Source organism: Ammodytes marinus (genome assembly GCF_949987685.1).
Source record: "Ammodytes marinus genome assembly, chromosome: 14".
NCBI lineage: Eukaryota > Metazoa > Chordata > Actinopteri > Uranoscopiformes > Ammodytidae > Ammodytes > Ammodytes marinus.
In genome coordinates this window covers 8,245,508-8,263,802 of record NC_137218.1, presented here as the reverse complement: position 1 = coordinate 8,263,802, position 18,295 = coordinate 8,245,508, and the positions used below count along the sequence as shown (strand labels likewise).

General features: G+C 41.1%; 2 protein-coding genes across 3 annotated transcripts in view; one reads left to right on the top strand and one right to left on the bottom strand.

The window, feature by feature from the left end:
* Positions 1–3,299, top strand: part of dbn1 (drebrin 1) — an 86,386-nt gene extending 83,087 nt beyond the window's left edge. For both annotated transcript variants that reach the window (XM_080041178.1, XM_080041177.1), the window contains exons 13-14: positions 45–144; positions 414–3,299. In XM_080041178.1, the coding sequence (XP_079897304.1) occupies positions 45–144; positions 414–466 (153 nt within the window). In that variant the 3' untranslated portion in view covers positions 467–3,299. The remainder of the gene's footprint in view (positions 1–44; positions 145–413) is intronic.
* Positions 3,300–8,746: 5,447 nt separating this feature from the next.
* prr7 (proline rich 7 (synaptic)) lies at positions 8,747–15,979 on the bottom strand (the record flags this gene model as incomplete). The annotated part of the gene is made up of 2 exons (XM_080040894.1): positions 15,620–15,979; positions 8,747–9,402 (listed from the first exon to the last, which is right to left on the bottom strand). The coding sequence occupies exons 1-2, from the start codon at positions 15,972–15,974 to the stop codon at positions 8,747–8,749; spliced, it is 1,011 nt and encodes a 336-aa protein (XP_079897020.1). The 5' UTR covers positions 15,975–15,979.
* Positions 15,980–18,295: the final 2,316 nt, after the last annotated feature.

Here is an 18,295-nt window from a genome sequence, read left to right as displayed (position 1 = left end):
TTGTTTATTTCAATTGTTGTTTTTTTCTATGTTGGTTCTTCTAGCCGAGTGAGGGTTATTTCAGCCAATCACAGGAGGAAGAGTTTGGCCATACAGTGGAGTCCTCGGCCAAACCTGCGCCGGTCTTTTATAACAAGCCACCAGGTGAGTTTTTTTTTATAGAATAAAATTATTGTACATTCCTAAATGGTTGACCTCAAAACCAGGCGTCTTTCAGCACTTTCTCCACGTTTATATCAACTTTTTTCGCTGGTATTCTATAGTTACTGGTGCCACTGAATTATATCGTGTTATGCTGACCAATCGATTAATATCAATGAGGGTAGACCAAATAACTTAACAACACTCATTGCAAAGTTATCTTGTACATAATAAATTAACAAATATGTTCATGTGTGTGTGTGTGTTTTCAGAGATTGACATTACGTGCTGGGACACAGACCCTGTGGAAGAGGACAGCGACTGACCGGCCAATCAGACGCCAACCAGCGGACCAAGAGGAAGTAGGAAGTGTGCTTCAAGAAGAAACTGATTTTTTTTCCAAAAAAAACAAAAACACAAACAAACAAAAAAAAATTATAATAATTATAAGAAATCTTGCATCAAAACTACTTCTGTATTATCTTTTAGAGGAAAACAGTAGCCACGAGAAAAAAAAGAAGAAGATGGGCTTTGTGTTAAAGACGGTTTTGAAGGCTCAGTTATGGTTTTTTTTCTGTGTCTTTGTTATTTTAATTTATTTGTTTTTCTTCTCTTTTTTTTTGCTATGCAGATGTAATAGCCGGGAGCGGGGGGACTTTTGTTTGTGTAAATGATTTATGACATATTAACGTAGCGCACTGCTGCATATTAGAGACAATGAAGCGTGGTGTGTGGCGGGCAGCCGACACACCTAGTCTGTAGTGCTTTAATAATAACACCCTATACAACTAATACAGTGGGTCATTACAGCTGCCATGTGTATTCTCACTCTCTCTCTCTTTCTTTTCTTACCTTTTTTTTCACCTCCCTCCTTCCTCACAAAAAAATATCCCAATTTTATTCACCTCTGCAAGTCAGTTAATCTTGTATTTAGCCCTCCTTTTAGTGAAATATTTTATTTATTCTGTTTCTGAGCTTCTTACACTAATAGCTGAAGAAATCAAAACTATTCTCAAGAAGAAATTCCTGCAACAAGTTCCCTTTGGACCCTGTTTCACTCCCTTTGTATGATTTGAAGACTGAATTCAAGATTAAATGGCTTGTAAATCTGGTGGCTTTTTTTCAGTGCACTTTCATTTCTTCTTCTGCCTCCTTGTGGATAAACTGCAGCTACTCAATCAGCCCTCCCCCTCTGGTTTCATCAAATCCATCATTTATATCCCACTTATATATTTACACGAGCAAATACATTGTTTTGCTTTTTAATCTATATGAATATACTGTAGATATTTTTCCAAGTGTTGACAGTTTTTTAGGAGAGTTTGGCTTTTATGGTTATGAAGATACAGCCACCTTTAGCGTGTTCACAGTAGAAGGAAAACAAATACAATGAGTCCTTTGTACGATCCGTATTCTTTTAAAGGTTTGAGAGCCAGGACGCCCTGCCTTTTCTAATTTAAAAATTAATATTAATATTAATGTTCATTGGTGGCAGTCAGGTCTTACTGTCCCTCGCAGACTGCTGCAGAGTTGGATCCCGGGTGGGATGAAACCACTTGGGCCACATGCCCCAAAATTTCCTGCAAATATAATTTTTTGACTTTGTGTGAATCTGCATGGAGAACCAGGTGTTCACGATGTATCACTTGCTTTTGATTTGATTATGTCATTTAAGCTAACAAGTCAGTTTAAATTATAAATCCCAAAATCCACAGTTTGTCCAAGAGAGCTTTAGACAGACAACTGTTCGAAACTGTGGGGAAGGAAACAATATATAAACCCCATCACCTGTATAGCTACTTGGATCAAAGAGTTGGGTTTTTATTAGGCATGAAGGTTCTAACAAAAGACACTTTAAGTTGCATCGTGGGAAGTGTAGGAACCATAGTTTGTGGAGCTTGACTCAAATCTCGGGACCAAGTTCACCGCCTCAAGCAACAATAATTAAATAAACCAAATATAAAACAGATGAAATGACTACATTTGACAAATAATACTTTGGTCATTCTAATTCAATTCAAGTACTTATGTTTTAAATTAAGTATTTTCTGAATTGTGGTATTGTGGTTTTTGGTTAAAGAATAGGTTCAGGAGTCCTTCTCAAAACTTTTCCAAAAACATTTCCCTTCTTTAAGCTTAAGTTGGAAATGTCCTCTCTTTGTTTGTGTTACTCACCCGAGGTTCAACAAGCAGAAACTGTTGGATGCACGAGGACAGACTTTAATTCGGAAGACACCCACTGGATTTGTCTAAAGCCTCATATTAAAGCCTCCTTTCATGTGAGTATTGTATTACGATACACATGAAGAAACTGGGAAAGCTCTGAATCTTTCCTCAGGTCCGGCCAGGGTACTAAAAGTATCTCAGCATATTTTGCTCCGATTTTGAACATTTGATATGAATGAATCTCTTGTTAGTTCCCAAATTTAAGTGCTATAAATAAATGCCAAAACACCTCATTAAGGCTACTGTAGGCAGAAATACTACCATCGGAAAGCCACTTTATCATTTTTCTCAATAGGTATTTTTGTAGGCGTTTCGTGATCGTTCCTGGCAGATATTTTGTCTGATGAGGTAAGCAGACCTTTATAGCACCTAATCAGGTTACAGTCAGATGTGAAGGTATTTGCAGACTCTGCAGAATGAAGGTCTGTTTGGGAGAAATGAAGAGATGCATAGATCCAGTCTAAGTTTAAGTAGTCTAAGCATTTGGAAATGTATGAAGTAGCACTGTAAAGACAAGGCAAAAAGGTGCTCAGCCATTGTGACTACACTTTAATATCTCAAGCAATTATGGAAAAATATTTAATAATGTTTTAAACAAGTTTCGTGACATCTGGTTCTCCAAAGCAGCACTACAATACTCTCTGAACCACGTCTGCTGCCCGACTGCTTTTGTTTTGTGCCAATGCAAAAAGCACTGTATGTATTTCAATTTTTTTTCTATTGATGTGTTGTTTCATTTCCCTGGAAACTGGAGTGAGAGATGGTGGCGGGCTGAGACGGGAAGTGCGTGTGTGTTTTTAATACCTGTCAAAAAGCGTGCTAGAATTGATATTCAGGACTCTTTTTTTAATATTAGCAACAGCAGTGTTAAGTCTTTTTTTTTTTTGCTGTAAATTCCTGTAGAAAATAAAATCTCCTAGGCAATAATAACACCTGTGTTTGTGTGTGTAGAAAAGCACCTGGATGCTGTGTGTGTACGTTCACCTGACAGGAAGAGTTCAGCCTCTTCCAAACATTCACGGGTTGATTCATACCTCCATAGAACAGAACATAACTCACATCCAACAATCACTACATTTGATTAAAATCTGTAAAGTGAGACTCAATTAGTGAATAAATACGCAAATCTTTATTTTTATTTTACCATTTTGTCTCATCATGTATAACTGTTATGGCCAGATATACAGCTGTGCCATACTCCTTCATTTCTTAATGGAATCTTGTGGTTCATACCTTGGCCACTGGATGGCGGCATTGTATTTCCTTTTCTCTGCTGCTGGACACACTTATCACACTTATCTCAAGGGGGGATGTGTCCTTTCCTTCTACTTCTAATGTGTCACTTTAGTCTTAATCATAATTTTTTTAATAAAAATTACCAGATTAAATGGACCTCAAGGTTGCTGTCATGACACCTTGATTGAAAAACAAATGAATGGAGGGAACTTTCGGCTGAATAACAGTATTTTTAAAGACTCATGTTTCCATGAGCCCTGTATCAATATGAGCCACATGAAAATACCCTGCTCTAATAGTTTCCTCCCTTCTGTTTGACTGGACTTTGACCTCCCCAGATTGTAAGATAGAAGTCGCGTAAGGGCGAGTTATGACATGGGAAATCTCATGGGAAAAACAGCAGAAGATGAACCACTACACCACGAGCGCTTAAAATAGCCTATCACGTGTGATAAAAAAATCCCCAAACAATTTTCACTCAATTTGTTTGCTGCAGTCATGATTGGGAGGGAAGGGAGGGTGGGTTAACTGTAATCATGCAGAAAGATGGGAGTTCTCCAGAGGTTATTCCAATCAATTGGTTAGACCACTTGGTGAGCAGGCCCCTCTAATCGCACATTAATCAGTGGAAATTAGTTCTGATTACACACCGTGACTGACTGTGAACCAGAGAAGCATGGAGGCCAGAGGAGCGGCAGGTTTTCCTTCGCATCATTTCACTCATCATTATACCTGAGAGATATGAACTGCTGTGGGGGTTGAGATGAAAAACACAGCAGTAGAAATATGGATTTGGCTTCTCTTAAGCGCCCTTCATTTTCTGATGGGGCAAGGTGAATCTATGTTTAAAGATTCATTTATTTTGCGCTTGCGTTAAAAACAAAACAATATTGTTCCCCTTTGCCCGTAACCACAGAAAAAAAGTAAACAATCAAGGAGAGGCCAAAATTATAATAAAATAGAACGTGAAAACCTACAACATGACAGTCCCGAGCACAGTATGTTCAAGTGCTATGGAAAGTGCAATAGTCACATAGCACAGCACAGTGTGTCAAAGTGCTATTTTAGAGTCCAGTGTATTACCTTTATGAGTTGCTAAGATATTCCTACCATTTTGAGCCATATAATATATCTGAGTTACAGGATTTAAATGTCCTTATGAGAGCAACCAATGCTTGTCCCAACTCATTTTGTTGAATTGTAAAATCTACACTGGACACACTTTGTACAAGAAATGTTTGTGTCACAATATAAACCAGGGCACAACAGCATTTACAATGGTGAAATGTCAAGGTGAAAGAAGAGAAACACAGTTAACAGTCACAGTTTCATTCAGAGGCTCTGAGTGAAGAGCAGCAGCTCCACTGACTTCACTACAGCCGGATCAAGAATGTGAAACTTTCGGACACTTTGACTCTCACAGACATAACAACACTTGAGACAGAAACTGCAAGAGTACATTTAAAACACAGGAAGATACATGTGTTGTTTTTTTGCAGTTAAAACTGAAAAACAGTGATTTGGGTAAAAACAACAAAATCGAAAAATAAGGATTATTTAATCATTTTTATCAATTCAAATTGAAAAGTTCAATTTTAGGGCTTGAGTTGGTCCCGAGAATGAGTCAAGCTCCACAAACTGAAGAGTGAGGGAGGCTGTAGGCTACACCATCATTAAATGTGTAAGAGAATTAACCTTCAAAGGTGTTTCTCTGATGCTGAGCGGATGACTCAGCCCACAGTGAGATTAATGAAACATGGCCTCCTGCTGTCTGCTTGTGGCTGCAGCAGAGCCAACATAGGTTGTAAAGCTTGATACTGAGGCCATGTCTACACATAGCTACAGAGGACTTTTCTTAACCGTTGCTTCTTACTTTCTATGCGATTTGGCCTTCAATCCAGTCCACACGCAAACATCACAACCGGACACTACAACCGGAGCTTCTTGAAAACTAAGCCCATAGCCACACACGGATATTTCAAATAATGTGTATATGTTGACATGGCCCAATTGGAGATTTTGGAAAACCATGAAGCCTACACATTTCTGTATTCGCAGGGACAGGGAAACGCTTTGGTGAACACTGGCATCATGACCTCAATTTGAACAAATCAATCAGCAAGAAGAGGACAGCAAGAAGGCAGCCCGTGCTCCGCTGTTGCTGTGGTGATGTGACTGACAGGCGTTGGAGGGGCGGGCTGATAGACTGTAAACAAGGCTGAGCAGGTCGCCAGGCAACACTGGCTCTCACAGATGCCATCCAAGGGCTTGAGTCAGGGTTCCACAGAGGAGAAAGATCTCAGCGGTGTGTTGTGTCTTTTCTCTTTGGTGTTGGGTTGAAGAAATGCCATCCTGTGCCAGCAGAAGGAGTCGTGCAAGGTGTCAACATTTCAGATTTGTTGCCATGGAAACATCATCATTTTGCCATTAATGCCCGGTTCTTTTTAATAAACAACCGCCAAGGACCAGACTTCACACCTCAGACTAGAGATACTCTCACTGAATTCAAATTCAAATCTAAGGCTGCACATATACGACGTACACTCAGATTAAACTGCTCAGTAGAATATATCAACATTTCCTTAATGGAGTATTCAGATCGTACCAACTACTGTCAGAAAACAAAAATGACATTTGAAGGAAGAAATTAATACCTCAAGCTTTGAATTATCATTTTAACCATGACGACTTTACAAAAGTCAAATGTACTAAATACGCCTGTCAACAGACGGGAAATGAAAATAAATCTACTTTCATTTAAATGTTTGACATTTTGATACCCAATGACACTTTTTAAACGGCTGTTTTCTTTGTTGTGTAGCAGTTTGTTTCCGTGTCTTAGACTAATCTTCACTGCCACAGGAAAAACCTGTTCATTCTGAATGCTTAAAAACAGCCTAGCTTGAATCTTCCTCACTTCTATCATTGAGTTTTGCGGAGCCTGTCTCCTCTGCTGTAACGTGACAGGTGGAGATGACGAACCACTCCTTCTGATCAAAGAAAGAGGAAGGGAAACGATTTGAGAACATGGGAACCATTGCTAGTGATAATGGCAGGAGACGCAGCGATGATGGCCTTGCCAAAGTGGCAGAATCCATTTCCTTGTCAGTCAATGCTACGTCTTACCCCAGTGAAGCAGTAGCATTACAATAAGAGCTTTTGTGTACAGCAAGGCTTTCCGGACAGATGGGAGACAGAGAAAGGGACATAACACATAGAACACACAAAAAAGAAAGACCATAACGGAGAGAGAAAATGACTCAAAGGCTAAAACTGAGGGAGTCTGGGACAAAATGAAATTCACAATTTGCATTAAAATCTTTCTGGATTGGCAGGTCAAGACGTTTAGAACCAGTTTATAGCTGAGAGAAGCAAAGAAAAGAGAACAAAGATACTTGATGTGACTTCACGGGTCAGAACAAATGTCAAAAGAATAATAGTCCTGCTGAAACAGTCAACTAACAGGTTAATTGATACTCACGGACAGCTGCATTTTTCCACCAGAGCGATTGACATAATGAGGCTTAGAAGAAGATGGGGAAAGTTGCAACCTGAACATTGTCACCAACTCCCAAAACCCAAAATCAAATCAATGCTTTTACTTTTTATACAGACAGAGAGAAGGACAACCATCCAAAAAGAGGGTCCAAGGAAAGTCAGACAGAACCCAAACAGAACAGAGAAGAAGAAAAAAAAAATTTGTAAACAAGAGTTGTTTACAGCTACGTGTGCTCTTCCTTGCCTTACTGGCGCACTGCTGCATTCTTTGGCAAATGTAATCAAAACCATGAGACAGACAAAAAAGGAACAAACAAACACAGGATATCTAATAAAAAATGGATAAAGAAAATATTTAAAGATGAATTTTTTTTTTGGCACTATAGAGAGAGTATGTCATTGAAAATAACAGGACATGGACATGTGGGGAAGATATTGGCTTTAATTCTGATATCAATTCGCTCCAGAGAATACCGATATATCATGCTATATTGGTTTCCAAAAGTACAACTCCTTACGGTATAGGCAGTAAAACATTCGGAAGAATGAGCTGGTTTTGAACTTCATAAATGATTGGAAAATACCTAACAGGTGAAGATGTTGTTATTTCACAAGAGAAAAGGCATTTTGTCACAAGGTCTAAAGAATGGTAATACATTTGAACATGAACATTTCCAAAGTGACACAGCTAACGTCATCTTGTGTCCACTAAAAGGGCCTCAACTTGCAGGTCAAGGCAAACCAAAGCAGTTTCTGGAAAAGACAACATTGCAAACTGAGCAGCGTCACAAAATGCAATCCATGTGCACTTGGTTTCTCAGTGTAGCACTTTGTATTTCCTTTTCTTGTTTTGACTGTCACTGTGTGACTGTCACTGGCCCTTGGGCTCCTATGTCACAAACACGGTGTTCTTTCACTGAGTGTTATTACTCCCAGTCCTCGAGAAAGACAGAGACACGCTCGGAACACAGTCTGAGAAAAATCAGAGTAGATAAAAGAGGAGCGAGGTCGTTGTTCGACGTGGGCAATAGACAGCTCCCGGGCGCCATGGCAACGGCAGACTGGTACAATAGGTTGCTCGGTCGCAGAGAGAGAGAGGGGGGGAGGGTGACACCAAACGGGGGGAGCCAGAGATGGAAATAAAGACGATCAAAATGTAAGGTATACAGAGACGGCTGTGCTGACGCTTGTCCTTTTTACCTTGTTGCTGTTTTTTTTCTCTCCTCTGTTTTGCTTGTTCAAAAGAACCTGAACTCGATTGCATTGGATTATGACACCAGAATGCCCCTTGTAGCTCAACAACCATGGTTTTTAAATAGAGCATCATTTCCTCCTTTGCCTACGCACACACACAGCGCTAGAAAGCCACGATTCCAGCAGGGTGAATGGCACACTTCGCCCACAGAGCTGCACAGGGGAATTTAACTCCTAGCGCCTTTTGCTGAACTTTAACCCTCTTTTAGCTCTACACGGCAATGAATTAAATCTCTACTTCTAGCGGTGTTAGTGCTGCAAACACTTGAGCATCAAAGGAGGCATACAGACAGAAAGCCTGTCTTTTTTTCTATCTCCTGCTTGACGGCTCTTCAGAGATGGACAAACCCACTGATCGGTTGGTTAAGACTCTTCCAGTAGACACCCGGGTCTAGACAGCGGTGCTCCGACCCAGCAGGGGAAAGGCTGTTGGAAGGCCACAGCTGGGCTCCAGTGCCCTCAGTCCATGGACACCCTGAAGCCCCTGGAACCCACCTTGGAAACCCTGTATCCCCCCTTGGAATCCTTGTGTTGTTCCTTGGAATCCTTGTATCCCTCCTCGAACTGCTTGTATGCTTCCATGGACACCTTGTATTCCACTGCGGAGCCCACAGCCGTCATGGTGAGTCCTGGGCCCCCGGCGAGGCATGGTTGCCATGGCTGTAGCGGTGGAGGTTGCGGTGGTAGCCTGGATGGAGCGTGCCCCCGGTGGTGTTGGGGTGAGGTGGTTGTAGTTGAGGTCCATGTTGGAGAGCAGATGGCCCAGAGAGTCCCAGCGCTGAGAGGAGGGCAGGCGTATCAGGGAGGAGTACGCTCGCTCGGGGAACATGGCCGTCACAGGAGGCTTGCTGGTCTCCGACATGAACACCGGACCAGGGTCTTGGAGGAGTTCTCTGGGAGTCGGTATCGGCACGGCTCTAGGCAGGGCCACAGGCTTCATGTAAGTGCCCCCCCGCGGGTCAGCCAAGACCTCACTGTAAGGAGGAGGGGGGTCCTCCATCAGCACTGCCTCCTCATAGCACGGCGGCTTTCCAAATACGTCCGTGTCTGAAAAACAAAGAGGAGACTGGGATTAATCTCGACGTACACAAAAAATTTTGCGCAGTACTTGAACTAAGATTTCCACTGAGGGCTATAAACCATAGATAAATAGAAAGGGACAGCTGTAAATCTGTTATAGGACATATTCAACTGCAAACAAGGTCAATGACTACTCTTTCCGGGATGAGTTTGAAATCAGGGATGTTTAATATTTGTATAAACTTTCTGTTTTTCCTGTCACATCAATGTCAAGTCTGTGTAACAAGGCACCATAGCCAGGGAAAGAGACCCTTATGAGCCTTAAGTAAACCTGAAAGAAAGAAAACCAAACCCAAAAACTGTATTACAACGACAACGTAATTTCGGGACCTGCGGTTAGTCAGGGCATTTTGTAGTTCTAATAACCATGTTCAGTTTCATATCAATCAATCAAAGTTCATTTCCAAAAGCTCTATGGTTAAGGCTCCAGAACAGAAATATGAATAACATTACAAGTGCAGTTTGTAGAATCTTCAGCAATTTGTAGCTGCAAATAACAATTATGGCCCTCAATGGTGTGATGTGAACAACTTCAACAGTAATGAATGGACCCATATTGCAGTCTTCTCATATGTACATGATGCAGCCTGGAACACGACATGATATACTGTATGTGTCTTTGTGCCAATGTGCAACACAAACACCTTTTCAGGTCACAACCCAAAGGATTGTAATAAACACAGTCCCAGCTGTGGGAACATTTAACATAGAACATTAGGTCTCTCTCTCACTCTCTCTCTCTCTCTCTCTCTCTCTCTCTCTCTCTCTCTCTCTCTCTCTCTCTCTCTCTCTCTCTCTCTCTCTCTCTCTCTCTCTCTCTCTCTCCTTCACCAAATATCTCACTCACACACTTCCATTTAATTTTCCTTTATCACTGCTGCTATTTCAGGCACTCTTGTTTTCCACCATTCGGCCTTCAGATTTTCTAGTGGAGCAACTGCAATGCAGCATGTTGTGCAACACGATACGAACACATGAAATACACTTCGGTCACACATTTTATTACTCCGTTTATTCTGATCTGACAGTTTCATGAGAGGTGATAGTACTCACTCAAATCTTTATGTGTTTGTATAACGCGTCGACTTCTTTCTGTTGACCAAACTATCATCGAATGCATTTCATAGATGTGGAAATAAAAGTCACTTCAGGTGTCCTTAATGACACAAAATGATGATGATTCTTGAGTGGCTGACTGTAGAATGTCTATTATGCAGAGAGGAGGGAATCAGATAATGATGGGGTGAATTCAAACACACTTATTCAGATAATGCGTGAGTGGAAACACATGAAGAATGCTCCTCCAATGGTCTGTTGAACCAGGCTAAGCTGCTGGAAAAGATGTGTGTTCATTTGTGTAGGTTAGATAAGAAGGAGAGTTTAGCCATAAAGCTAATACGTGGGTTGCTCACAGAGTGGTTCTTGTGTAGCAGGCTGCATTCTGGCTCAGTTTGACAGTGTGCTATGCCCATCAAAGACCATTGAGGTTACTGCTTCATGCTTAAGATTTGATAGCATATAATCTCTCCATGCTGATTTCTGCACTGGAACAATGTGAACACATCCACAGTTATTCTCTGCCTTATTTACCATGATCTTGCTCATTCTCCACTAATTGGACCATTCACACCTGTTGATTGTGACGTTGAAGGACTTGTCCAGCTGTTCCAATTAAACCAATTAAAACACTCAGCAGTGAATTGTTCATGTAGAAAACTGAGTCTGAATACGAGTTAAGCGTATTCATCAGAAACACCTGAACAAAGTGAGTGGATGTTTTCTTTTGTTCTATCGGATACAAAATCCTCTCGTGTGGGTTGAAAACAAAGTGATAAGTCACCAAGCATCGAGGCTAGTTTGGTTATAGAATTGGGGCGTATTAGTGACGCATCTTTTACATAAAACTAATTAGTCAGACATTTTTTCTTTTGGTGACATTCAAATCAAATACAAATGTTGTGTGTTCATTTTACTGTTGGGAAACTAAGAACAAAACCAGCCTCTACTTCTTTCAAAATATACAGCATTATTTCTAAAATACCTCTGACACGACAGAGAACGTAACTTGGCACAATGTAAAACGGTGGAGTTTAGATTTCGATTTTATTGTCAGAATATTTCTCCTGATAAAACAGCCCTGGGCAACAACAAAAACCTCAGTCTTCAAGCTTTTTTGAAGACAGTTCCTATTTCTAGGCTGATCATTCTGCCCAGATACAAATCAATATACTGTATGTGGAAAGTTATACAAGCTCTCTTTCTGCTTTCAGTGACGGCACTGGACCTGAAATATTTACAGTAGCCTCACAACCCTTTTAAGTAAGTAAGTAAGCTTTATTTATATAGCGCCCTTCACAGACCAGGGTCACAAGGCGCTTCACAATACACATTTTTTATACATACACTCAAACACCGATGGCAGTAGCTGCCAAGCAAGGCGCTGTCTGAACCATCGGGAGCAATTTGGGGTTCAGTGTCTTGCCCAGGGACACTTCGACATGTGGGTAGGCGGGGAATCGAACCTCCGACCCTGCACTCCAGAGGCAGACTCCCTACCCACTTCGCCACTGCCGCCCAATTTAACTGGAAATAAACATGATTATGTTTTTTTTTTGTGATAACTGTGTTAACTGTTGTCAATAACTATTAGATAAAAATCATCACAGACATTCAGCTGACAATTTCCCCAAGCATCCAAATTTAAACCCCGTAACCTAAACTTCTTCATAGCCACAATACCAAAACAAACATTATGGTGTAAATCAACAGCTGTTTGTCAAACTGTTGCCACGGAGATGGTGGATGTATTTATGGATGCAAATGTGTGTGTGTGTGTGTGTGTGTGTGTGTGTGTGTGTGTGTGTGTGTGTGTGTGTGTACATGGGTGTTTGTGTGTGTTTGTTTGCACCTGGTAAAAATCCATCCCTCCTCCTCTCAACATTCCTCACAGAAACCTACAGGAACAGAAATTATTCTCAAGAAAGACAAATACATTCAACTGCTTACTCGTCCTTTATAACCACGCGGGCAGCAGCAAGGATGTAGCATTACCATGACAGATAGTACAACACTTTATATCAGACTTAAATATTGTGACAACATATATTGCTGTTAGATTTAGTCCAGACATGTATATTTCCTACGGGGCTTAACGACATTCCTATCAGCCTCAGTTTTACTTTATGTTTATCACTAAATATAAAATATGAACAGGATTAAAATTATGCAATCTGTTGCAATTTCGTAATGTTTTTAGGAGCGAAATGTATCATGAATTATTAGACAATAAACAACATTGGAAACGAATCCTCCTGAATTACCTTCGGAATAGTGCTAAAAATGATTATGGAAAGTTTAGTTGACGTACGTGCTTAAGAAGTTGAAATATTGTTCGTTAAAGACTGTTGTAGCAGTCAGCAGAAATATACAGGCGCAAATAGTCAATGCATAGTAAAAATAAAAACCCAAATGTACATTTTGTACCACCTAAAAGACATGTTTCGGAGGCAAAATCTCAAAATTGACCAGTGCTCGAAAATAACGACATTTTGTCTGCAGTGTCTCTACTCAAATGTGTCTCCCAGTATCTCTCTCTCTCTCTGTCTCCACTGAAACAGCTCCTGGCTCCTCTGCTGTACTGCTCAGCTGGTCGGCACCTGCTTGTCTTTTAGCCCTGCTGCTGCCTGGATACCAAACCTCTTCATCAGTGTGCTTTGTGTCCGAGGCTCAAGCAAACCTTTTGTCTTATCCTTTACTGTCCTGTCCGGTCCTCTCCTCTCTGTGCTCGTTAACCATCCATGACAGCAGCTGATGCTCTTTCACTAACTCTAGCTTTTCCACTTACTCTTCGAAAATGCCTCTTTCCCCTCCTCTCCTTTCTAACACTCTACAGAATTTTTCACAGTTCCGAATTCGGCCTTTAAATAGGTATATATAGTCTACTGTTGATGCTCATGCCGTCTAGCTGTGTATGCTATGTTATGAAGCATGTATGGTTACGTATGGTTAACAGAGGCAGATCTCGCCTACTGTTGCTCCTCTAACGTTTTTTAGTTGCTTATCGATTTGTTTTTTTTTCCTTCTGTGATTAATGTCATTTGGAGACGGACAGTTTTCAAGAAAAAAACTACACTGATGAAAAACCTTCTGCAAATATTACATCTGCTGTAATGCTCTAACGCCATATAGAGCTTTGAGGATTATCATTGGGTTCCTTACTGGCATATTTGACAATTCTGCGCTTTCACTAAATGCTAATGCTAAATCACCTCTGACAATATTTTTCTCTGCAGTTGCACTTCTTTTCATCTCAGACGTCTTGACAACTCTACTAGTTTGTGAAATACTAAGCTGAAGCTTGAATTACTTAGAAGGAAAACTGCGTCATGTTTAAATCTGCTGGGTGAAGGGAGAAGCAGTCAGTCTGTGCCTAGAACTCATGAATATGTTTCCATTTTAAAAATGTTGTTCATGACAACCTTGGGCTGAGTAAAGGATCGGCAAGTTTTGGGTGGAAATGGACTGCAACGTTGTGTAGTGGTAGACAAAATAAACACCTTCTCACAATTCACAAAGAAGAGGTGGTCTTATAAGAGCTTCTACACTCAATACATCTTGTTTCAGATATGTGAGTTTCAATGATTGAAATGTGTGGTTCTGCTTCTATGAATGGCTGGACCAGCATCTTCATCAATCATTCCCTTTGCAGCTGTCAATATGATCTATCTGTGTGTGCCATGGGCCAGATATTACACAAAGCTGGTCGTTTTCGTAAGCTGTAATTTGTCTTTATTAATAATTAGCTTAATTTTTACCACGCAAACATGATTAAATAAGATGCATGTTACTATTTGCATTCAAATTTCAACTGCCAGCAAGTGTCATTCCATTGATGGAGGTTATAATAAAAGTGGAATGGCTGCTGAAGCTTCATGTTAGATCTGGCTGAACTGTATAATAAAAATGTTCACAGACCAACGACTGTGAAAATGAGTCCCCAAGTCCAAGATAATAAAGTTAGGAATGTAATGCTTCACAGAGTAATGAGTGATACAACTCATTTTACAGACATACTTAGGCCTATGGGAAATAATCTGAATGTATTCTTTAGGATGGAGACTCTCTCTCTCTCTCTCTCTCTCTCTCTCTCACCCAGCTGTGCTCCTGCTGATCCTCCACTCTCCCTGTGTGATTGTCTCTTTCTTCTCATCTTTCCGTTTTCTCTTTCAGTTTAGCCCGGCCGTGTTGCTGCTCCTCCACAGTTACCACCCACGCCTCAGCGGAATATGTCCCCATGACGCCTGAACAGTCTAAAAAAATCTCACACGGTGCATAATGCAATCATCCCCCTGTCCATTTGTCTTTTTGTCTGGATCTGAATTGCTCACATGAATATTGTGAATTAATACATGTTCTGGAGTCAAATATACAATATAGATTTGGCCTGTAAATAAGTAAGGTTCCTGCTCCTCAACATACATACAAAGTTACTTTGAAAAAGCATTTTTTTATGTATTAGTATGTAACTGTTTGTAGACATCTGTCAGTGGATTGATGTGGCAGGAAGGGATCCATCAGAACAATGTCCATGAAAATCCAAAAATTGTTATATCCAATACACAGCGAACAGTTCTGAGGCAATGATAACACTTTCCCTGCATTCCAAATCAGATACTTTCCGACACTACGTATAGTATGTCTGTTTGCATACTGCTAAATGCGATTGTGGTAGGGCATCCGGTTATTTTTGGGATACTGCATTTGACATGCATGTAATGGAACATCATAAACCTTTTCATGGCATACTAAACAGTATGGAAATATTGGTAATGAAATGCAGGGTTGGCATTCAAGGCACTATGCGTCACCTTAAAAAACCTCCCACTCACATACAAGTGACACCTTTAATTGCCCCCTTAAGTGCCTCCTTGACCTCCTCCACCTGCTACCAGAACCTGAGACTCTCAGACATGGGACTGCCCATCATCAACCCTCTAAAATCAATCCAGAATTAAAAAAATAATTTTAAAAATGCTAGAGAGATTGTACAGAAACCTCCTAAACATTGTCTAAAAAATCTAAACCTAACACAGTTGTGACCTCAGGGGGGAAACAAAATCGACAAAACAAACAACACAGAAATACCCCCCAAAAAATCCAAGCAATGACAAACCTTTGATGTTACCCGGCATGCTGACCCAGTTTGCCTGCGGTAAGGGATGAGGGACGGGTAGAGGCAGAGTTGGTGACAGGGTTTGTGGAGGGCAGAACTGTGGTGGCATCTCCCTGGGCAGCAGCTGTATAGAAGGTGGAGGGGGAGGGGGAAGGGGAGGGGGGAGGGTTGGGTAAGCGGGGTGACAGCTGAGTGGTTCCATCTCCACACTGCGTAGACACTGCTCCCTCAGCCTCTCGTCATGGCGGCGCTTCAGTCGCCGCTGCAGGAAGCTGCAGAAACAGCAGAACATGACGATGACGGCCCACACCAACCAGAAGCCCGAGAAGCAGGCCAGGAAGGTGTAGGTGCCCTGGGACATCACCATGGCTGTGTGTGTGATGGGACCAGATGAGAGTATGTCCACCCACAGAGGCAGAGAGGTGAGTTCAAATAGACAGGGTGAGATGTATGTGAGGTCCTGCCCTATCTGGGTTATGCAGCAGGATGTCTATCCAGGGTCCAGAAGCCAAATTGTGGCACAGTTTATTACATTAAAAAAAGAGACGTTTGGGATCTAAAAAATATTTTGCCAGTGAAAATGCTGACAGTACTGTCCTGTGGGCTGTAATCCAAGAGCTTGCGTCTATGCTGATGACAGTTCACCCATTTGACCTAAAGACTGATTTATCTGTCAGAAAAAGTTCCAAAATCCTTTAAGTTCTCTCAGGTTTGAAAAGTACTAATTGGACATTTTTTTTTATTGTTATTTTTTTTATAAGATGTCAGGTTTTACTCAGTACTTAGATTTAAGATAATTTCAATAAAAATCAGGTCAAGTAGATCTTTGTTGAGGAAAGCCAGTTAAACTTCAGTAGAATCTCCTTCTATCTTCGAACATAACTTTCACAAGTCTGATATAAGATGTTCAGGGTTAGAGTCTTTGCTGTGTTTGTGAAGGGCTGGCCAATAATATAAAGCCGCATCCTCAGCAAAATGTGAATTCACAGAGTTAAGAGAGTCAAAACCCCTAAAAATTGTTTGCAAATTCCCTGCATCCGTCCAGATGTTTTCAGAAGTCAGCTCCTCGGTCTGAATCCCAGGATAAAGGCACACATTCACACACTGAGAGACAGTCCTTTTCCATCTTCCGAGAAGTCAGAGAAGAAGTAAAATAAGAAAGGCCTGTGAGGTTAGATAAACTGAGGAGGGGTCCAATCAAAAAATGTCTGAACGGGCTTGGTCCGAGTCAAAAACCCAGTCCCTTATAGGGGGGGTGCGGGGGAGTGGAATCGGGGGTCCGTCTGCGCTGTCGGGAAAGACCAAATTCCTCCTTCTCAGATCCCAGTGGGGCGCATGGAGCTCCTGCTGCTCTACAAAGACACACAGGGAGGAGACCAGACCAGCGTCAGAGATTATCAGAGGACAAATTCACACAATATTTTCCACACAGTGAGAACTCGGAGCAGTAAAAACAGCACAGAGGCCCCTGTGTGCTTATAAATTACAGCTGTTCGGGGCAGGATTATGACGCCGACCTCGGGGGGGTCAAGTATCAGTTTCACACTACAGAGAGCAGAGAAAATATTCACAGTGATGCAGTGAAAGAGACCAAGTTACTGATAATTATTAAAACATGACAAGTTATTGCTTATTCTTGGTGAAACAATTGAATGATTTGAGTTATTCTGACGAAACTGCACTGCAAAATGTACAAAGCTCCATAACAATCCAATCGTTAACGTACTGATGGTGAAGAAGACATTTTCAAAAACCAAATACATCACATTAAAATGTCCCCCAGATAAAACACACAAATGTTTGTTTTCGTAAACAAAAAAGATATATATTAAGCGACTAAATGGAAACGCTTGTTGCCTGTAAATGTTTGCAAACAGAATCCATGAATAATAATTTTGAGTAGAACAGCAGAATAATCAAAAACAGACAGCAGCTGCGTTTTGCATCTTTTTACATCTTGATTAGCAGCTGACGTCTGCTAAGCTTTAAACTGGACCAAAAATTTAAAACTCTGCAAAATGATTGTGTTGATTCCTCGCTGCAGTAACAAGAAAAAGTGAACATGTCTTTTTCAACAATGTTGCAGACACTTGTCTGGACACTAAGATGATTTGTCCCTTCAGAGTTCCAGTGGAATCAGACCAGAGAACACAAGGTCCTGCAGGTTTTTATGTCAGCGACCCCAAACAGACGGGCATTAATTAAACTGCAAAGTCCATCTGGTGTATCTGACACCCACAGACTGTGTCTGGAGATGTCTGCTGACCTGTCTGCTACTGGTAAGGTTAACACTAGAAAGTTGGGCTGTACAGAGTACCATTTAACAGGTTTGCGAATATTCCTTGGGTTTTCAACATTGACATTAACATTAACATTGAAAACATTGATGTACTCATGCCAGGCCAGTAGGTGGCGATAATGTGTGAGAATGCTCATTGAGTATGGCTGTGTTCGAAACGGCCTACTAACGTCCTCCCTCCAACATACTCAACATGTATACTACTGTACATGCTGTCTGCCTAACGATTTATTGTCTTTGCGAGGTGCGTCGGACCGTTTACAATGAAAGTATACAGAAGCAATAGAGAATTTTGAAAAAACCTTCTGTGTCGCTTGAAAAGACGCAATGCATTGTTGAGTAGGAAAAGTATCCTATCGATCCATACACAAAAATCTTCCCGGAAGTAA